General features: G+C 43.8%; 2 protein-coding genes and 2 long non-coding RNA genes across 11 annotated transcripts in view; 2 read left to right on the top strand and 2 right to left on the bottom strand.

Moving 5' to 3' along the window:
• actr8 (actin related protein 8) overlaps positions 1–7,246 on the bottom strand; it is a 56,593-nt gene extending 49,347 nt beyond the window's left edge. For all 5 annotated transcript variants that reach the window (XR_011358021.1, XM_069939689.1, XM_069939690.1 and 2 more), the window contains exon 1: positions 7,027–7,246. Coding sequence is in view for 4 of the 5 variants with exons in the window: in XM_069939689.1 (XP_069795790.1) it covers positions 7,027–7,134 (108 nt within the window). In the remaining variant the exon portion in view is untranslated. The remainder of the gene's footprint in view (positions 1–7,026) is intronic.
• The window catches only part of LOC138764174 (uncharacterized), a 26,519-nt gene extending 14,028 nt beyond the window's left edge, over positions 1–12,491 (top strand). The window contains exon 2 of the long non-coding RNA XR_011358035.1: positions 11,723–12,491. This is a non-coding gene — a long non-coding RNA (uncharacterized lncRNA). The remainder of the gene's footprint in view (positions 1–11,722) is intronic.
• On the bottom strand, positions 11,943–22,850 carry selenok (selenoprotein K). The gene is made up of 4 exons (XM_069939694.1): positions 22,232–22,850; positions 12,933–13,023; positions 12,405–12,491; positions 11,943–12,033 (listed from the first exon to the last, which is right to left on the bottom strand). Exons 1-4 carry the CDS (start codon positions 22,248–22,250, stop codon positions 11,943–11,945), a joined length of 288 nt encoding a protein of 95 aa, XP_069795795.1. The 5' UTR covers positions 22,251–22,850.
• The window catches only part of LOC138764169 (uncharacterized), a 100,427-nt gene continuing 99,813 nt past the window's right edge, over positions 22,237–22,850 (top strand). For 3 of the 4 annotated variants that reach the window (XR_011358027.1, XR_011358028.1, XR_011358029.1), the window contains exon 1: positions 22,237–22,454. This is a non-coding gene — a long non-coding RNA (uncharacterized lncRNA). The remainder of the gene's footprint in view (positions 22,455–22,850) is intronic. The other variant, XR_011358030.1, reaches the window with a different exon arrangement.

Below are 22,850 nucleotides of genomic sequence, written 5' to 3'. Positions count from 1 at the left end.
ACTATCTGACAGATGAATGCTGAATCCAGAGGGGAAAGAAAACAAAACCTTCCTCTAAACAATCCAAAATATCCAAGAGAGGGAAGACCCCGGAGATTCGTTAAGTGCTATTACTGCAATGAGGAAGGACACTTTAAGAGGGAATGCCCCCGATACAAGAGGGAATTGCGTGCCCTCGAACTTATGGAAGAAGATTAGGGGTGTCAGGGGTTCCAAATGTTAGGGACCAAATATAAGAGGGAACCCCTGGTAAAACTAAAAATTGGTCCCAAGGGAGAAGAGGTGGTGTTTATGGTGGACACAGGAGCGGAACGAAGTAGTGTAATAACTGTGCCAATCGGAACTGAGCCTATAAAAAGTAATTTGACAATTTCTGGGATAGAAGGAGCTCCCAGAATGGTATCAATAATTCCCCAAGTAACAGTGAAACTGGAAGAAAGAGAAGGGGTACAAGACCTCTTGTTATTACCTTCGGCTGGATTTAACCTCCTAGGAAGGGACTTACAGGCTCTCCTAGGTTTGGGTGCCCTCCCTGTGGACGGAGAAGTGCGAGTCCACCTCTGCGCTTTAAAGGAAGAGGATGAACGGCAGATTGACGAGAGAGTCTGGTATAAGGAGGGAAATCGAGGAGGTCTGGACATCCCACCTTTACATGTCACATTAATACCAGGTCATCAGCCGGTAAGGAAACGTCAGTATCCTATTTCTTTGGAAGGGAGAAAAGGGCTACAGCCGGTAATTGAGACTTTAATACGAGACGGACTATTAGAAGAATGCATGTCACCTTATAACACCCCTATACTCCCAGTAAAAAAGTCAGATGGATCCTATCGCCTAGTTCAGGATCTAAGAAGTTTGAATGCTATTGTTCAGACCCGCCACCCAGTGGTGCCTAATCCCTATACTATTATGAGTCGGATTCCCCCAGACCATGAGTGGTTTAGTGTTATCGACTTGAAGGATGCCTTCTGGACTTGTCCGTTAGAAGAGGAAAGTAGAGATATGTTTGCGTTTGAATGGGAAAATCCATGGACAGGTAGACGGAGACAGTTTCGGTGGACTGTATTGCCCCAAGGGTTCACTGAATCTCCAAACCTGTTTGGACAAATGCTAGAACAAATCCTGATGGACTATCCACAATCTGATGATTCCCAACTAATGCAGTATGTGGATGATTTACTATTATCAGGACCCAAGGAACAAGAAATGAGGAGAGAGACCATTAGACTCTTGAATTATCTGGGAAAAAAGGGTCTACGAGTGTCCAGAAACAAGTTACAGTTTGTTGAGAAAACTGTGATATATCTGGGACACCAGATAAGTAAAGGACAGAAATGGATTACCCCTGAACGAATTGCGGGAATCACTAGAATGCCTTTACCCCGTAATAAGAAGGAAATAAGACAATTCCTGGGGCTCTTAGGATACTGTAGGTTATGGATAGAGGACTACTCAGTTTTGGTGAAGTTTATGTATGATAAACTGACAAATGAAAATGACTATCCATTGAAATGGACCCAGGAGGAGGAGGGATGGTTCGAGGACTTGAAACATCGCCTAACACGAGCCCCAGTGCTCACTCTGCCCTCTTTAAAACAGCCCTTCCAGCTATTTGTCACTCATAACCAAGGAACAGCTGTGGGAGTTTTAACACAAGAAAAAGGCGGTCAGCGACACCCAGTAGCTTTCCTTTCCAAAATGATGGACCCAGTGTCTCGCGGATGGCCGACGTGTATCCAGGGAGTAGCGGCTGCTGCTCTGTTGGTAGAGGAAGCACGTAAACTTACTTTTGGAGGAAAGATGACTGTGTACACCTCCCATTCTGTGAGTGTTTTATTAACACAAACTGCCCATCGATGGCTGACTGATTCTCGCATATTAAAGTATGAAACCATTTTAATGGTTGGAGAAGATTTACAGTTTGCAAAAATTAATAGCTGCAACCCAGCTCAATTTTTATACGGCAGTGAAACAGAGAAAGAGGTGGAGCATGACTGTGTCGAGTTGACAGATCTTCAGACCAAGACCCGAGAAGACCTTTGCGATACTCCGCTGGGAGAAGGATATGAATTCTACATTGATGGCTCCGCCAGATGTGTTGACGGAATGAGAAGAAATGGGTATGCTATAATAGAAGGAAATACTTGGAAAGTAGTAGAATCCACGAGATTCTACCCGGAAGCTGGTCAGCACAATCCTGTGAACTATATGCCTTGCAGAGAGCCCTCAAAATACTGGCAAAGAAAATTGGAACGATTTACACAGATTCCAAATACGCATACGGAGTAGTGCATACCTTTGGTAAGATCTGGAAGGAGCGTGGTCTAATTACATCAAGAGGAAAGGAATTGGCACACGAACAGATGATTACTCTGACTCTAGAAGCCTTAACATTACCCCAAGAAATAGCAGTGGTCTACATACCAAGCCATCAAAGGGGAGATAACCCGACAGCAATTGGAAACAGACTGGCTGATGAAGAAGCCAAAAGAGCAGCCATGCAACAAGAAGTCCGTTTGCTGACCTTAATCCCAATAAGGCAAGGCATAAAGACAGCTCCCATTTTCACTGCTAAAGAAGAAAAGAACATGGATCAGCTGGGCGCAAGCCAGTTACCTGATGGAACATGGAAAACACCAGATGGAAGAATTGTTCTAAATAAAGAAATAACTCGCAATATTTTAAAACACCTGCATCAACAGAGCCACTGGGGCACCCAAGCCTTATGTGACACAGTGCTTCGAGAATATGTGTGTAAGGGAATCTACACCTTGGCCCAACAAGAGGTGCAAAATTGTTACCTATGCACAAAAATTAATAAGAAGATAATGAGGACAGGGACCATGGGAGGTCAACCATTAGCCATACGCCCTTTTCAACGTATCCAGATCGACTTCACAGAGTTACCTCAAGTTCAAAGATGGAAATATCTGTTGGTGATAATAGATCACTTTACCCGATGGGTAGAAGCCTTCCCAACAATAAATACTACAGCCTCTACAGTAGCTCGCCTCCTCCTAGAGCAGATAATCCCCAGATATGGTATAATGGATTCTATAGACTCAGACAGGGGTCCACATTTTTCTTCAAAAATCCAGCAATTGATTTGTGATGCATTACAGGTCTCTTGGAAATTACATACCCCTTGGCATCCACAAAGCTCAGGGAAGGTCGAGCGTATGAATGGAACACTAAAAATCCAATTGACAAAGTTAATGGTGGAAACTAAAATGCCTTGGATAAAGTGTCTGCCCCTAGCCTTATTGAGAATTCGTACTGCCCCACGAAAAGATGTAGGGCTGTCCCCTTATGAAATGATGTTTGGGCTTCCCTTCTGGAGTACAGTTGAGGGGTGTCCCACCTTGGGGGAAGGAGATATATTTGTTAGGAACTATTTACAGGCACTGTCACGCTCTCTTACAGATTTACAAAAGAGAGGACTATTGGCACAAACACCGCCTCTAGACTTTTCTTTACACAAAGTGGAACCACGAGACTGGATTCTTATCAAGACCTGGAAGACTGAAAAACTCCAGCCCCAGTGGGAAGGTCCATACCAAGTTCTCTTAACTACAGAAGCTGCAGCACGAACAAGAGAGAAGGGGTGGACACACGCATCCAGATTTAAGGGACCTGTAGAGGCGCCACAGGACCCTGATACGAACTCAGATTGGACTTGTATTCCTGGAGAAAAACCTCTTACCTTACGATTTCGCAAAAAGACTTAATTCACAATGTTATTGTTATGTTCTTTGATTTTTCTTAGTTTGCCTATGTCTTTATCAGGTGTGAAATGTAAGAAATGCAGAGATACAGTGGTCCTGTTTCAGGACCACATTTGGGGAAGAAAGGAAGGTAATTTCATTTCCCATACCTCAGTTCCTGAGAAATGTTGGGCAGAAAATACCACCCAACATCCATATACCCCTTGTGTGGAAAAAGAAGGAAATAATATGGGTCATTATATACAGATTCCTAATACCACTCCTTTCCCTCTTAACGGTTGGAAAGGTGACTCAAGCCCACCATGCCCTGATGGACTCTGGTTTTGCATACACCAACGTACTGTTCCAATGAGAAGTTACACTCCACACTCGAAATTGCCTGTCCCTTTAAGACAGCCGGACTTAGTTCGAGTCCATCCAAATAACCATGTAAGTTTCGGTAATGTAATTGGGGGAGATAACCTTTTTGTAGATCTGGCAACTAAAATTGCAGGAACTTTTAATGTAACTAATTGTTGGGTCTGCGGGGTTCCACGGATGTCAGAACAATGGCCTTGGTGGGGAGAACCTCTCAATTCATTGACCATGATTTCCCGCATTTGGACAACTAACCGAACGAGATCAAGAGAAACCTGGTCTCTCTCTAATGTCCCCTCTGGTTTTTATTGTCTCTCACGAGCCGGCAAATACCCAGTAGGAGAAAGTCCCTGCAAGGCTGTATGGATTCGCATTTCGCCTGGTGTTTTCACTTGGTTTCCTAAACCTCAGACTTGGTTCTTATCCACTGTTTTTAAAACTAATTGCCTACCCCTGTCTAATAGCAGTATTCAGTTTTGGAATTGTACCACTTCCACCATCACAGGACCATACCAATCAAATCCTGTTCTTAAAAGAGTTTGGGAAAGGGGGTATGGAGTATCCCCAAATGGATTATTCTGGGTATGTGGTAATAAAGCTTATACTCGTCTTCCCTCACAGTGGAGTGGAACTTGTTTCCTAGGAATAATCCGCCCAGAATTTTTCCTTCTACCCCACGATCACGGTCATAAATTAGGCGTGAAGGTCTTTGATACATTACATCGTGAACCCCGCTCTACCACGGTACATTTGGGAGAATGGAGAGATGATTGGCCTCCAGAGCGCATAATTCAATATTATGGTCCCGCTACATGGGCTCAAGATGGATCTTGGGGTTATCGTACTCCTATATATATGTTAAATCGCATAATTCGCTTACAAGCAGTGCTTGAAATTGTTACAAATCAAACAGCTATAGCCCTGCAATTACTTGCATCCCAGCAAGGTCAAATGCGCTCTGCTATATATCAGAACCGTCTAGCCCTAGACTATCTCCTAGCCACGGAAGGAGGTGTATGTGGCAAACTTAATTTGACTAACTGCTGCTTACAGATTGATGATAATGGAAAAGCCATTCGTAAAATCGCTGATAATATTCGTACATTGTCACATGTACCGGTTCAAACCTGGCATCCTTTCCCACAATTTAATTGGATGGACAAATGGTTTGGAGGAACCTGGTGGCGTACCTTCTTGTGGGTCATCGGAGGTATTGTATTCCTCCTACTTATTTTGCCCTGTATTATTCCCTGTCTACGCAGCCTGGTGATTTCCATGGTCGAACAAGCTATGCAACCAGGGGGGATGGGAGACCCTGTAAGACTTTTATTTCAGCGTGAGATTAATGTATCATAAAACATTTCTCTTCCCTAGCTTAGAATCCCCATTCATATCTATACATATATTCAACACATTTTAAAGAGAGAAAGGGGTGGATTGTGATATAGAGAATTTAGGTTAAAAAGACTTAAGTTAAAATGTGATGATTAATCATAAACAGGGAAGCCAGAACGGACAGAGAGTTTACTAGCAGTCAAGGACAGAAGGAGCTGCTGAATATGTTTTTTTAAACCTATCTTTTCATGGTCATAGTGAGAGACATGCAGGAGACAAAGGATTGATAAGAAGTGTGAGAAACAGAATTCAGTGAATGTAGAGTTCACAGCGTACGTAACGAACGTGATAATTAATAATGCAGTTATACTTAGAATGTTTTTGTAATACTAACCAATTAAAACAGTATTAATAAGAAGGGGAAGGGCAAATAATAAAGGTATAAAAATCAATGCACTGTATGTATCGGGGCTTAACTGGTGAGAAACCAGTTGAGTCCAACTCTGCAGACTTGTAAATAAAGCTTGTCGTGTCATCAGTTTTAAAGAGACTCATGTGTGAGCTTGATCTTTCCCAAACAAGGATACAAGTTCACTTTATTTAAATAAATTCACCTATTCTTTCCAAATTGGAAATCCTCACACTTCACAATCCATCTGTCACCATTTATATCTTCTTTATGAAGACAGATCTTCATGGACCTGAGTTTACTATCTATCTTTATTTCATTAGCAAATACGAATACATTGCAGGTTTCCTTTTCAATTCAGATTGAAAAATAGAAAAAGCCCCATAATTAATCCCCGAGCTACCCCCAAAATTCCACCTATTTCAGAATAAACATCTTATTCCAACTCTTTTGTGTGTTTGTTAATTAAATCTTTCATCATGCTAACTATTATAAGTTTTATTATCCATATGTGATGCAGTAATGTTTTATGTGGCATCTTATCAAGCACCACTTGGAAATCCAAAACTGCTGCTTGCCATTTATCATGCTGTGTCGTCAAGCTCTTGGACATTCATTGTCCGAGGAGCAAATATTGGGGGGGGGGGGGGGGGGGAATCCATTCTTCTCTCATCTTGTGATGGCAGGAAGGTCAGCTGAATTGGCTTGGTCTTAAGGACTCTTTCAGCTGTACCAAGGCTGAGATTCGCCTCCAACAATCACAGCCATCTTCCTTATGCTACAATGCACAAACATGCTCGAGAAACTCAGCAGATCTTGTGGATGCTGCGTGACCTGTTGAGTTTATCCACTCGAACCTGTAAATTTTCTTGTCCAACTTACTTGCGCTAGGCATTGCTTCTTTAGATTAGGCCTCACTCATGTACAGGTTTTCCAGTTTCCTTGAATAACTGCCCGGTTTACAGTTGCACTATTCTGCTCCTCTCCTTGGGAAAAGCGACCCAGAGAAAGACCTAAGTAGGTGTCAAAACCACTTCCACTTTTGCTGCCACAACCATCGTTAGCTCGGGGAGGATGAGACCAGCAGGTGGGACGGATGAGGAGGGAGTCCGAGTGGCAGGTTGAGGTGAGGCTGAAGGGGCCAGGGCGGTTGTCGACGAGCAACAGACTGAGGGCCAGGCTCATCTCATTCGCTCTCACCTCGAGGACAGACTCCGGGATGGCAGCGGGGACGATCGGCCGCTTCACGCCGCGTTGCTCCTTCTCCTTCTCCTTCTCCTTGCCGTTATCCGGTTCCACCTGCGTCATTTTGCAGGTATCCCCGCCCCCCCAACAAGGGGGCACCGACTCTCTCCCAAGTGTTGCAGCCCGCTATCGGCGAGCACGTTTCCTGTCTGCCTTTGGTTCCGCGGCTCTTAGGTTCCGTGTGGCTTCCTGTCAGTGCGTGCCTCTGGTTTCACCTCCGCCGCTTCGTCTGCGTCTTCACGAGGGATTCAGTTCCCCCTGCACGAAACCCGTTGGACCAAGCTGCCTACTTTAACATTATATTCAATAACTAAATGAGGGGGGAGGTAAAATATAAAAGAATTTGCTGTCTGGTGCGTCTGCTCGGTCTGATACGGGTAAAAGCCCTGCAAAAGGTAGTGGATACAGGCGGCTGCAGCCGCACAGGCAAAGCCCTTCCCACCATCGACAAGATCTGCAGGGAACAGTGCCGTCGGAGAGTGGCAGAGATCAGCAAGGACTGTTCTCGCTGCTGCCATCAGGAAAGAGGTCTCGGTGCCACAAGACTCGCACCCGCCCAGGTTCAGGAACAGCGGTCACCCCTCCACCACTAGACTCCTCAGCAACCAACTCAGAGAGGGACGCATTTTATCAGGATGCTTTTGCACTTTATTGTTCTTTTTTCCTCTCCTCTCTGCAATGCAGTCAGTTGTTTACACGTGTTCATTGTGCACAGTTTTTTGGACTACCAATAAATAGTAATTCTGCCTGGCCTGCAGGGGGAAAAAAAAATCTCAGGGTTGTATGTGATGTCATGTACTCTGGTAATAAATCTGAAATCTGCTCCTTACATATATAACCATTTACGGAGCGGAAACAGGCCGTGTTGTCCTTTCGAGTCCTTTTCTTGCTTTTTCTCTCTTTATGTGAACCGTGAATGATGTAATAAAAGAACACCCTGTAAAGAGTAGTAAGATTGAGCAAAGCCAAATGGATTTAAGGAAGAAAGATCTTGTTTGAATAAACTGCTGTAGGCTTGGAGGATCTGGCTCACATATTTGGGGGGGGGGGGGGGGGGACTGGAACCAGTGGATGTTGTGTACTGCATTTCAGAAAGCATTCACACTTCTGCACAGACAGTTGGTCAACAAAATGAAAATATATTGAACCAGGGTAACGTTGACATTGGGAATTTTGGCAGACTACTAGTCTGGAGGGATTGATATTTGGGCCATAGCTACTTACAATCTACATCAATGGTTTGGCTGAGGAACTTGTTTGCAAGTTTGCTTATATCACAACATATGCATGTGAGTATGGATAAGGATGGAGAGAAACATCAAAAGAATATGGACAAGTCGATGGGAGAAAATGTAGATGAAATTATTGTGGCAACCATTAGATTGTTCACTCTGGCATGATGATACAGATTTTATGCTGTTTCATCTTTGTGACTAAGCAATGCTTGTGCTGGATGATGACCAGAGTTTATGCTCCTCTTTGTATACAATCAACCCTGCAATGTGTACTATTGTGTCACACTATAACTGGGGGTACTGTGATTGTGTAAAAGACCAACAGAGAACTTATATATGAGTAATTCAAAGTAACGCGTGTGTTGGCTTGTGCAAGCCAATTCAAAGCTTGTGCTGTTGTGATAGGAAGGTTAGCTCCAAGAATAATATGTTTAATAAATCGAGGGGAACTGAAAGAGTGATGTCATGAAGGAGGGGAGAACAGGAGTGCAGGAATGGACAAGTGTAACAGGCAAGAAATGTGAAAAAATATGCAACACAAAGCAAATCCAGTTATCAAAAACTAGATCATCTAAATCTTTATTTGAATGCATACAGCATTTGCAATAAGTTAGTTAACAGTGGAGATAGCAATATACAAATATCCTCTAACATCCATTATGAGACTTGAGTGCAGTGTGACCAGGATCAGATGTTCAATTTTCTAGGTTAAACACTGTTCTACAAGAACAGGCTAGAGGGGAAAGGAGGTGGGGTAAATATTGTTAATCAGATAGCAGATTGAAGTTGAGTTGTTATATTGCAGTGGATAGCAATGCAGAATCAGTTTAGGTTAAAATCATGAATAGCATGAGAAAGAAGACATAGGTGGGAGTATTCTATAGGCCTCCAAAATGTAATTTTTCAAAAGGGCAGAGCACAAATAGGGAAATATCTTGGGAATGTTTAGAAAGGGAACTGTAACTGCCATGGGAAATTTTAATCTCCATATAGATTGGATGAAATAAAATGGCAAGAAAAGGAAGAATTTATGTCATACATCAGGGATTGCTTCTTAATGTTATGGAACTGATCTGAGAAAAGGCTATTTTGAATTTGATCATGTGAACTTAGTAAGAGATCTTAATAAGTAAAACATCCTTTAGCTATTTTCAACCTTTTTTGGTTATGTTCCCTCAAGACTCTGCTCCAAGTTAATGGGGTGCTTTGCCTGTGAAGAAGTCAAGTTTAATTGGATTCTTCTGTACTTCTCAGAACTAGATAAAAGAAACTTCATGATTTCAGTTCACGACTGTAAAGCCCCATTGAGGATGGCTGCCCTAGGAAATAGTGACCATAATATGCAGTTTGAGGCTGAACATCACAGGACCAAAATCAATGTCTTCAACTTGTCCATAATGGTATGAACGTGATTATCCATGGTGGACTGGGAAAATAAGCTAAACTGAAAGTCAGGAGATGGAACAGCTGGTTCATAACCCTTAGCATAAATTTATCCCAATTAGAAAGATGCACAATCTATAGCAACAATAGAAATCAAGGAGAACGTTCTGTTGAAAGTGAGACATACAAATTGGCAAGGGCTTGCCAGGAGACTGGGAAGTTTTTAAGAATCTGCTATGAAAAGACTAGATAACTCATAACAAGGAAAAAAAACTATTTAAGAGAAAACTTGCAAGTAATTTTAAAACGGACAGTAAGAAGGGAGAAAAGTAAATTTGATGTGTAACATGAAAACAAACAGCAAGGGTTGCTACAGATATCTAAATAGTAAGTGTGGGATCTCAAACAAGGCTGGTTAATAACAGGAATAAGCGCTGACAAGTTGAATCAAGATTTTATGTTATGGAGGACACTGCAAACATCCTAACATTGGCAAATTTCAAATAATGTGGCAGTATGTACTGCATTTTAGTTTTATCTCTATATAGAGAGTTCTAGTGTGAATTTCTCAGTTGTTTCATTTGGCAGGCTATTGAGCAGCCACCAAAATTATTGTTGTATTAAGTTTTATTAATGACAAGACTTGGAAGAACAGAATTTAGTTTAATGCAGACAATTCAAATACAAGTTTTGAAAGAAACACTTTGAAAAAAGACATTTTTATTAATAAGATACCAGACAGTTGTCTTTCCATTGTGCCAGAACCTTTAAATTCAGGTATTCCTGACCCAACATCATTAATCACTGCATTTAACAGAGGACAACAATTCTGCAAGGACAAATACATTCACTCCTTCTCATCAGCACAACTTCTTATCTTTACAGATTTTTCCATCTGCTCACTGTTTTCTTGTATGTCATTGTGAATGCATGTCCAAATGCCTGCTTTGGATAGCAGGCCTTTACCTGTAAAGAATTTTTTAAAATATAATTCTTTGTACTCCTCAATTCATCAAGTCTGATTTCATTGTGTAATTACTTAATATCAAATGTTATCAATGGAGCTTTGAGATTTGCTCTGCCAGAGAACAGTGGTTTTGACCTTGGAATTTACCCATTTCAATTGAAGCAATGTTCTGAACAGACTGAACATTTCCAAATGAATCTCAAATACAGTCAAAACCCTGGTATCCAGAAATTAAGCAACCAGCAAAAGGATGGGAGCAATTCTAGGATGGGAGCCAATGGAGTGCCTTGATTGTGTTTTACTGTTTGAATAAAGTGGTGTGAAACAGCAATGGTATCGCCCAGGTTGAAGAGCTGGTTGATGCTCATTGTTGGAGCAACTCTCTTAAGGTGCACCCTTATCCCTGCTTAGTAAGAGTTTCCCCGGAAAGAGGCTTTATCTGTAAACTTGTGGGTGAGTTCATTATCTATAATGTTGTTGTTTGACTTTTGGGCGGCTCCATGGAGGAGGAGGAACCTGCAGATGCAGTGATGGTTAAATGTTTTCAAAGCATGTAACTGAAAATAAAGTAAAATGCTTGAAAAATTATATATTCATGCAAATCAAATTTGTTCAGTGTAAGTATAGTATTTTTGTCTTTTCAATTGTTTATTCTTAATGCAGGTGTATTAGTTAGGCTCTGTAAGAAGTCTCAAGCAAACAGAAAATACACTATCCAGCATCTACCAATCCTAGCGACATTGTGATAACACTACAAGCTAACACATTCAAACTGATGATCAAGAGGACAGGTTTAATGAGGAAATGGGCTCTTGCAAAAGTACCATCAACACCAGCATGAGATAAGGGAAATTAATATTTGGTCATTTATAATGAATGATTATTGATTAAACAATCCTTTTGATTGTTGACATTTAAAAGCTGATTTATGGCATAGTAAAGCCTGCCATTATATATCAAAAAATAACATAATGCATGAACAGGTGATTGAAATTTAAGTAAATAAGAATAAGTTAAAAGCAAATTCTCAACAAAGCTTGTAATGCTCTCTTTTTACTCTGTAAAGCATCCACTGTGGAGTGGCATTCCAGGATTAAGACCAATGTTTTTGAAGAGAAGTCATGGCAGTATACAAAATGGAGGGGAATCTAGGTGGCATTCTCATGCACCTGTTGCCCTTGTCCTCCTGGATGGTGACATCATAGGTTCAAAGGTAGCTCTTGAAGTAGTCATTGATGATAATCCTGCATTCATGGAACACAATGCCAACAGTTTGGAAACTCATCTTACCTTCCTCATCCCCCAGACATTGGAGGCGGTGCTGGACCTCCTCCATGATTTATTCGACCCATTCTTCTCCGTGGAACTCCTGGAGGTCTGTTTACAAATTAAGTTGCTCGTTTTACAAAATGATGATCAATTTCATAGGGCACATCATTTACTACAGGTACATAATCCTTTATCTGGACATCTAAAATCCGGAAAGCTCCAAAATCTGGCAAGTAGGGAGAGAGTCCGGCAGCATGAGTCGGGTGGGCGAGCGACCGGCAGTGGGAGTTTAATTTAATAACATCTGAGTTTCTGGCAGCCTGTAATAAACAGTTTATTTGTATCAGAAGCCACCTGGATCTATTGAAAAACTTCTTATGAACTTCCATTTTCATAAAGCACATTCAGGAGAGATTCAGAAGAATAATGAGGAAACATATTATTTAAAATAAATATTATCTGCTTTAAATCAGAGTTACCCTCTTCCATCATCAGGTCTGCCCCAGGACGAATGACTTCCAGTTTTTTTATATTCAGCTCCAGATGGATTGAACAATGTCCGAAAGCTAAATGGGAATAAAATATATTTTCAGTGGAAACAGTGTCTATTTCAGAAAGGAAGAAAGACCATTACGTACTCATGCAATCATTGATACCGTGCATTAGTTACACCCCTTTTTTTTTGGCCCAAAAACTACATGTTTTCATATGACCTGTGTAAAAGCCAAATCCCCCTTTTTTGGCTCTGACCACCCGCCGATCAGAACTCTCAACACTTCGACCAAGTTCATCACCTCAGCCACCCACCCACCTGAGTCTTCTGACCGCAGACTCACCACCTGGTCCAGCCATCCAAGCACCCAACATCTAGAACAATGCAGGTACTTACCATGGCCAAAAATATGACCTGTGTAAAAGTCAACCCTCTCAAATTTGACCTGAAAAATTGGTCCAAAAATTTGACAATTATACGAGTATATAAGGTATTAGTTCATATTGATACTTACAAGAAAGAAATAAACTCCACTATTCCCCAGAAGAACTGAATAATTGATGATAAACTCCATGGTGCTTGACTCCTATTATCCACAACTTGTCCTGCAAAAGAATACAATACAGTGTTTATACATTTTAGTCCATGCACAATAATTGTTCATGCAACAAAAAATATTCGTATCAACATTTAAATACTTTGGTCCCCTTAAATTCTCAGTTCAAATTCTATCATCCAGTAATACGTCATGTGGAAGCAATGCAGGTTTGACCCAAAGTGCATCTAATCAAAGTACTCTTTTTTTTATGATTACAAAACATTTAATTTTTTCAACAATTCTAAGCAACTGCCATATGGTGGATTTAGCCCAAGACAATTTCTGTATTCAAATCAATGGAGCAATTTGTTTATTGGATAGCAACAGATTTATGTGGGAAGGTTGGAGGTAAGACTTTGGACTCTAAAACATTCAATGCAAGTAGACCACAAAGCTCAAACAAATTAGCAGATGTACTCATTTCATAATGATTATGAAAATTATTTTTTTAAAAATTGACTTTGAGTTCTTCCAATCATAGACTTCTAGTTTATAAGGTCATTGATCTAGTTTGGCCTGGAGCACCAAAATAAACAAACAGAAATATGGTAATACATAAAATATAGAACACTACAGCACAGTACAGGCCCTTCAGCCCTCGATGTTCTGCTGACCCATATATTCCTTTAAAAAAACCTAAACCCTCCCTACCCCATAAACCTCTATTTTTCTTCCATGTCCCTGTCTTAGAGTCTCTTAAATCCCCCTAATGTTTCAGCCTCCACCATCATCTCTGGCAAAGCATTCTAAACACCCATAACTTTCTGTGTAAAAATCTTACCCTTGATATCTCCCCTAAACTTCCTTCCCTTCATTTTGTACATTTGTCCTCTGGTGTTTGCTATTCCTGCCCTAATAAAAAGGCACTGGCTGTCCACCCTATCTATGCCTCTCATAATCTTGTTGAACTCTATTAAGTATCCTCTTATCCTTCTATGCTGCAAAGAGAAAATTCCCAGCTCTGCTAACCTTGCCTCATCCAAGACTTGTTTCTCAATCCAGGCAACATCCTGGTAAATCTCTGCACTCTCTCCATTGCTTCCACATCCTTCCTATAATGAGGTGATCAGAACTGAACACAATACTCCAAGTGTGGTCTCACCAGAGATTTGTAGAGTTGCAACATGACATCTCGACTCTTGAACTCAATCCCTCTATTAATGAAGCCCAACATCCTACGGCCCTTCTTAACTATCCTATCAACCTGCACAGCGACCTTGAGGGATGTATGGATTTGAACCCAAGGTCCCTCTGTTCACCCATACTCTTGAAGTAACTGACCATTAACCCTACACTCAGCCTTCTGGTTTGTTCTTCCAAAATTGATCACCTCACACTTATCAGGATTTAACTCCATCTGCCCAACTCTGCACCCTGTCTATACCCTTTTGTAATCTACAGCATCCTTCAGCACCATCCACAATTCTTCCATCCTTTGTATCACCTGCAAATTTATCGACTCATCCTTCCTTTTCTTCATCTAGGTCAGTTATAAAGATCACAGAGCAAATTCCATGTGGAACTCCACTAATCACTGACCTCCAGGCAGAATACTTTCCTTCCACTACTACTCTCTGCTTTCAAAATGCAAGCCAATTTTTTATCCACACAGCCAAGATTCCATGGATCCCATGCCTCATGACTTTCTGAACAAGTCTCTCATGGTGAACCTTTTCAAATGCATTACTAAAATTCTTATAGACCCCATCTACTGCCCTGCCCTCATCAATTTCCTTTGCTACCTCCTCAAAAAACTTAGACTCATGAGGGACAACCTCCCTTCATAAAGCCATGCTCACTATCCTTGAGTAGATTGTACTTCTCCAAATGTTCATAGATCCTATCCTTAAGAATCCACTCCAATAGTTTGCACACCAATGACACAAGACTCACCAGTCTATAATTCCCAGGATTCTCCCTATTATCTTCTTTAAACAAGGGGACCACATTTGCCATTCTCCAATCTTCCGGCACATCCTCTACGGCCAAAGAGGACTCAAAGATCACAGGCACTGCCCCAGCTATCTCTTCCCTCACTTCACACAGCAACCTGGGGTATAGAGCATCTGACCCCAGAGACATCAATCTTAATATTTTTAATAAGATCCAACACATGCTCTTCCTTAATCTCAAAATGGTCCAGCAAAGATGCCTGTTCTATTCTGACCTCACCCTGATCCAGATCCTTTTCTCTTGTGAATACTGAAGCAAAATATTTATTTAGGACATCTCCAACCTCCTCCATCTCCATCCTTTAGCAGTCCCACCTTCATTCTTGTCATCCTTCTATTCTTCACATATTCACAGATCACCTTGGGGTTCTCTTTAATACTACATGCCAAGGCCCTCTCGCGCTCCCTTTGAGCTCTGCTAAGTCCTTTCTTAAGATCCTTCCTGGCTAACAAATACTTCTCATGAGCTCTTCCTGTTTCCTATAGCTAATGTATGCTTCCTTCTTCCTCCTGGCTAGCTGCTTCACCTGTTTCCATCAACCATGGCTCTCTTTTCTACTGTTTCTTCCCTGTCCCAGTGGGATAAACCTATCCTGAACTTCCTCCACATTAGTTTGTACTTTCACCTTTGAACATCTATTCCCAATTTACTTTTGCTAGTAACTGGCTCATACATTGTAATTGTCCCTTTCCCAATTAAACACATTGCCATTTTATCTGCTTTTATCCTTATAAATAGCTATGCTAAAGCTCAGGGAGTCTGGTCACCCTAACCAAAATGCTCACCCACTGAGAGGACCGCCACATGACCAGGTTCATTACTCATTACTAGATCCAATATGGCTTCTCCTCTCGTTGGCTGGTACATGTATTGTGTTAGGAATCCTTCTTGGACACACCTGACAAATTAATTCCCATTTATCCCTATTGCAGTGAGGAAGTGCCAGTCAATATTAGGGATGGGGTTGAAGTCTTCCATATAACAACCCTGCACCATTCCAAAATCCTCTTGCATATTTGCTTCTCAGTGTCCCAAGGGCTATTTGGGGGCCTATAGACTATTCCTAGTACAGTTATTGCTCCCTTCCTATTTTTGACTTCCACCCACACCGTGTTAATAGACGCTCACTCAACAGCGTTCTCCTTTTACTATCCTTGACCAGTATTGCTATCCCCCCCCCCACCTCTCTTACCTCCCATCTTATTCCTTTTAAAACAAATAAACCCCAGTACCTGCATCAGCCAATCCTGCCCATCCTCCAGCCAAGTCTCTGTAATGGCCTCAACATCGTAGTTCCACGAACTGATCCATGCTCCAAGTTCATCCCCTTTATTCCTAATACTCCTAGTGTTGAAATAGATACATTTAAAAACCTCTGACAACATTTATGTTTTGTCCCCTGGTGCTCCTTCCTCACAAACTCAGAACATCATGCTTTTGTCCCTATTCTCTGTACTCTCATTCTGGTTCCTACCCCTCTGCCAATCTAGTTTAAACCCTTCCAACAGCTCTAGCAAATCTGACTACCAGGTTATTGGTCCCTCTTCAGTTCAGATGCAGCCCGTCTTTTTTGTACGAAGAGGAACAGGTAATTACATACTTCTCTCTTCAAGTACCGCAATTCAATTCCAGTTGTTAGCAAAGCATAATTAGCAATTATAAAAGTTATTTTTTTCAATAATTTCAAAAAATTTCAATGTCTCATACATTAACAGCCGTTAAAAACCTGTATCTCTTCTGAGAATATAAGCAAACATTATAAATATGAACTGGACAGCCACAATTTTTTCTTAAAAGCAGAATTACAATGTTTCTTTAAAAGTCAAAAGGGCGGGGGGGGGGGTAATCTTTTACACCAAGAATTGTAGGTGTATGAAACAGACTAATGGAGTAGCAGTCATAATGTTAGTGTTGAAGAGCCTTTTAGATACACCTGAATACTCAGAGAATAGAGGGAGATGTATCACATGCGAGGGGCAGTGATTTTGTTCAATTTGCCATAGTGTTCTGTGTGAACATTGTTCCTGTGTTGTTTTATGTTCTAAGAGGCTGGGACTTTTCTCCTGAAGAATAGGAGTGACCTTGTGGAGAGAAATAAAATTATGAGGGGCACAGGTAAGGGAGAGTCATAGTCCTTTTCCAATGGCAGAGTAATCTAAAACTTGAGGGCATAGATTTAGGCAGAGGGGATAATAATTAAAAGGGACCCAGGGGCTCCTTTTTCCACACAGGATGGTATGAGGAACGAGTTTCCAGGGTCAGTACTGGAGAGGGATTTAATTACATCTTCAAAAGAAATTTGTTCAAGTGTATGGAATAATTTAGAGGGATGTCGGCCATTCAACTTTGTGGATATGAACCACTGGATTGAAGGGCCCATTTCAGTGTTTTAAAATGATCAACAGTAATGTGAAATAACCAATCTTTTTAAGAATTGCATCAGTACAATTCTCCATTTTACCTTGATGAAGGATTCAAGCCCGAAATGTTTGTTATGTATCCTTATCTTTGCTATATAAAGTATACTGTTTGACCTGCTGAGTTTCTCTTGCATTGTGTTTTTACTTCAGCACCAGACTTCCATATTCTCTGTTTTGGTGGACTTAACCCAGCAATTTATCTTGAATTACCAATGAGACAGCAATGGTCTCAACTTCATCACTCTTTTCTCTTATTCCAATCTTACCTCCTCCAAATGTTCTGCCGTCCACTCTCTCCACCACAATCCCAACCTCACCATCAATCTGCAGACAAGTGTCACGTTGTTGTGGTCTGATGCACTGATCTCTTCCTCACTGAGGCCAGATGACAGCTCTCAGATACCCCTTCCACAGGATCCACCCCAGCACATCAAGCCAGCATCTCTAATACCATCTCCAACCTCATTACCTCTCGTCACCTCCCTATCATGGCCTCCAACCTCAATGTCTCCCATTCCCACACCGCCCGGTTCAACCTTTTACGCAAGATACATAAACATAACCATCTGGGTAGATGCATTATTTCCATTGCTTTTTCCTCACTGAACTAGTATAATCTTACCTCGACAACATATTTTCTCCCTTGGTCCAATGCCTCTTCACCTAAATCTGTGATACCTCACATGCCTCCATCTCTTCAATGACTTCCAATTCCCTGAATGGCCTAATTTTCATTATGGACCTTTACACCTCCATCCCCCATACAGGTCTCAAAGCCCTTAGTTTCTTTCTTGACAAGAGACCTAACCAGTCACCCTCCCCAATTTTTAATGACTTTGACTCATTCCACTTTTTTCATGTTATGCCTGTCTGTTGGTGGGATTTGTGGAGAAATCCTTTCTGGAAACCTACAAAGGCAAGCCCCTTATGCTAGCCTATTTCCCCTTTTGTCTTCTTTCCTCCAGCTATCCAAACCCTTGTCTACATGGACGTTAGTAAGGCCTTTGACGAGGTCCCACATGGGAAGTTAGTCAGGAAGGTGCAGACACTCAATATTCATAGTGAAGTAATAAACTGAATTTGACAATGGCTGGAAGAGAGAAGCCAGAGAGTAGTGTGGTTGATTGCTTTTCAGTCTGGAGGCCTGTGACTAGTGGACTGCCTCAGGGATCGATGCTGGGACCATTGATGTTTGTCATCTACATCAATGATGTGAATGATAATGTGGTAAAATGGATCAGCACGTTTGCAGATGACACTAAGATTGGGGACATTGTGGACAGCAAAGGTTTTCAAAGTTTACAGAGGGATCTGGACCAGCTGGAAAAATGGCAGATGAAATTTAATGCAGATAAGTGTGAGGTCTTGCATTTTGTAAGGACAAACCAAGAAAGGACATTCATGGTAAATGGTATGGCACTGAGGAGTGTGGAAATACAGAGATATCTTTGAATACAGATACGCAAATACCCGAAAGTGGCATCGGGTGGATAGGGTTGTAAAAATAGCTTTTGGCATATTGACCTTCATAAAACAAAGTATTGAATATAGGATTGGGATGCTAAGGTAAAGCTATGTCAGACATTGATGAGGCCAAATTTGGACTATTATGAGCTGTTTTGGTCACCTAACTACAGGAAAGATATCAATAAACAGTAAGAGTACAGAGATTTACTAGGATGTTGCCCAGACTCAAGGAACTGAGATACAGGGAAAGGTTAAATAGGTTTGGACTTAATTCCCTGAGACATAGAAGAATGAGGGGAGATTTGATCGAGGTATTTAAAATTATGAGGGGAATAGACAGAGTAAATGTAGACAGGGTTTTTTCCCTTGCAGGAAGGTGAAATACAAACCAGAGGACATGGGTTAAGGATGAAAAGATAAAAGATTAGGGGGAACTTGAGGGGAAACCTCTTCACACAGAGAGTGGTGGGAGTGTGGAACAAACTACCAGCTGAATAGTGAATGTAGGCAAAATTTTAACATCTAAGAATAATTTGAACAGAATGGGAGAGGTATGGATGGCAATGGACTGGGTACAGGTCAGTGGGACAAGGCAGAAAAATGGTTCAGCACAAACTAGAAGGGCTTAAGGGGCCTGTTTCTGTACTGTCCCATGGTTCTCTCCATTCACAAAGCCATCCCTTCTTGTCCTGTATGCTCATGTGCCCTTCCTCCCTTATTCAACTATTTTGGCGTTTGGTGCCATGCTGTTACAGCATCAGCGAGAAAACCAGGATTCGAATCCTTCTATGTCTTTAAGTATGTTCTCCCCATGTCTGTATCGGTTTTCCCCAGGGTTTCCAGTTTTCTCCCACTGTTCAAAACATACTGGGGCTGTCAGTCATTTAGGTATGATTGAGCAGCACAGGCTCCTGGGCCAAAAGGGCCTGTTATCTAAAAAAAAATGACCTCCTGCCTTTGGGACTGTGCTTCTCTTTCTGCCCCCCCCCCCCCCCACCACTTTGTTCAGGTGACTGCCATCATTTTTCATTCCATGATGAAGGGCTCAAGCCCGAAAAGTTGGTTTTGCATGTTGCTGCAGTGTATGATCAGCTGAGTTTCTCCATCACTGTGCTTCCTGCTGTGGTCAAAGGTTAACTGCACCCATGAAGTCAGCCAGTTCCTTTTTGGCCCGCCCTCCGAGGATGGTGCAGGAGTGCAAAGACAGAAGGAAGGGAGCTGCACCTCACCGGCAGGATGGCGGGCGCCCGTGTTGTGGCCAGGATGGGAACCGGGGTGTACATTCCACCGGCATAAAGCAGGCCGTCCGGCCCGCCACACCACCCGATTACACCTGTTCCCAACCCCCAACCGGAACCTGATTAAACCTGGTCCCTCCTTCCAATTACACCTGATTTTTCCCCCCCACCTGATTTCACCTATTCCCCCACCACCACCACCCCCCAACTACACCTGATTCCCCCACCACCACCCCCTACTACACCTGATTCTCCCCCCACCACCACCCCCGACTACACCTGATTCCCCCCACCACCACGCCCGACTACACCTGATTCCCCCACCACCACCCCCTACTACACCTGATTCCCCCCACCACCACCCCCGACTACACCTGATTCTCCCACCACCACCACCCCCGACTACACCTGATTCTCCCCCCACCACCACCCCCGACTACACCTGATTCTCCCACCACCACCACCCCCGACAACACCTGATTCTCCCCCCACCACCACCCCCGACTACACCTGATTCTCCCCCCACCACCAACCCCGACTACACCTGATTCCCACCACCACCCCCGACTACACCTGATTCTCCCCCCACCACCACCCCCGACTACACCTGATTCCCCCCACCACCACCCCCGACTACACCCGATTCTCCCCCCACCACCACCCCCTACTACACCTGATTCCCCCCACCACCACCCCCGACTACACCTGATTCTCCCACCACCACCCCCGACTACACCTGATTCTCCCACCACCACCACCCCTGACTACACCTGATTCTCCCACCACCACCACCCCCGACTACACCTGATTCCTCTCCCCCACCACCCCCTACTACACCTGATTCTCCCCCCACCACCACCCCCGACTACACCTGATTCTCCCCACCACCACCCCCGAGTACACCTGATTCCTCTCCCCCACCACCCCCGACTACACCTGATTCCCCCCACCACCACCCCCGACTACACCTGATTCTCCCACCACCACCACCCCCGACTACACCTGATTCTCCCACCACCACCACCCCCGACTACACCTGATACTCCCACCACCACCACCCCCGACTACACCTGATTCCCCCCACCACCACCCCCGACTACACCTGATTCTCCCCACTACCACCCCCGACTACACCTGATTCCCCTCCCCCACCACCGCCCGACTACACCTGATTCCGCCCGACTACACCTGATTCCCCCCACCACCACCCCCGACTACACCTGATTCTCCCACCACCACCACCCCCGACTACACCTGATTCTCCCCCCACCACCACCCCCGACTACACCTGATTCCCCTCCCCCACCACCGCCCGACTACACCTGATTCTGCCCGACTACACCTGATTCCGCCCGACTACACCTGATTCCGCCCGACTACACCTGATTCCGCCCGACTACACCTGATTCCGCCCGACTACACCTGATTCTCCCTACCACCACCCCCGATTCCCCCCAACACCACCCCCGACTACACCTGATTCCCCCCACCACCACCCCCGATTCCCCCCAACACCACCCCCGACTACACCTGATTCCCCCCACCACCACCCCCGACTACACCTGATTCTCCCACCACCATCACCCCCGACTTCACCTGATTCCCTCCAACACCCAGTATCCCCCAACCACCCGACTACACCTGATTCTCCCACCACCACCACCCTCGATTCCCCCCACCACCACCCCTGACTACACCTGATTCCCCCCACCACCACCCCAGACTACACCTGATTCTCTCCCCCACCCAGTACCCCCCAACCACCCGACTACACCTGATTCTCCCACCACCACCACCCCCGATTCCCCCTACCACCACCCCCGACTACACCTGATTCCCCCCACCACCACCCCCGACTACACCTGATTCCCCCCACCACCACCCCAGACTACACTTGATTCCCCCCACCACCACCCCCGATTCCCCCACCACCACCCCCGACTACACCTGATTCTCCCACCACCATCACCCCCGACTTCACCTGATTCCCTCCCCCACCCAGTACCCCCCAACCACCCGATTACACCTGGTTTCCCCCCCCCCACCACCATCCGATTACACTTGATTCCCCCACTCTACCCCCCATTATACCTGGTGCCCCCTCCCCCGCTCACGACACAGACTAATGGGCTCTCACCGTTGGACACGTACACCATCTTCTCCGTCCCTTCCACCTCACATCCGGTCCTCGCGCCGGCTGCTTCCGGCGACGCACCGGGCAGGAGAACGCGCTCAAGGTCCGGACTCGGAGGGGCCAGTCGTCTCCTCCAGTCAAATCGCCGGCGGTCGGGGTGACACAAGTCGGCCCGTTATTATTGAAAGGACGAAATATCACGACGAATGCTGGATATTCTCAGCAGGTCAGGCGCCATCATAGTCACATTTAACCCTTCAAACCCATGCGTGGTCTCGCATCGGGCAAATTAAATCTGCCTCGCTCTCCACAAATGCTGTCTTACCTCCAGTATTGCCTTCTTATTTCTGGTTAGATGCCTGCAATCAGAATGTTTCCAATCCGGAATCAAATTGCACGTCCGCTCCTGGCACTTGGTCTTACAAACCCTCGAATCAGTATTGTACATTCACTGGTTCTGCTACCTTCTAATTCTGGCGCATCCTTAAGAATTGGGATCAATTTTCCTGCTCCATTTCCCCATTGTCAGAAATAAAACTTCTCACACATGAGTCTCTTTAAAACTGATGACACGACAAGCTTTATTTACAAGTCTGCAGAGTTGGACTCAACTGGCTTCTCA

The sequence above is a fragment of the Narcine bancroftii genome, chromosome 5 (assembly GCF_036971445.1).
Source record: "Narcine bancroftii isolate sNarBan1 chromosome 5, sNarBan1.hap1, whole genome shotgun sequence".
Lineage (NCBI taxonomy): Eukaryota > Metazoa > Chordata > Chondrichthyes > Torpediniformes > Narcinidae > Narcine > Narcine bancroftii.
This window is presented reverse-complemented; position numbering and strand designations above follow the sequence as displayed.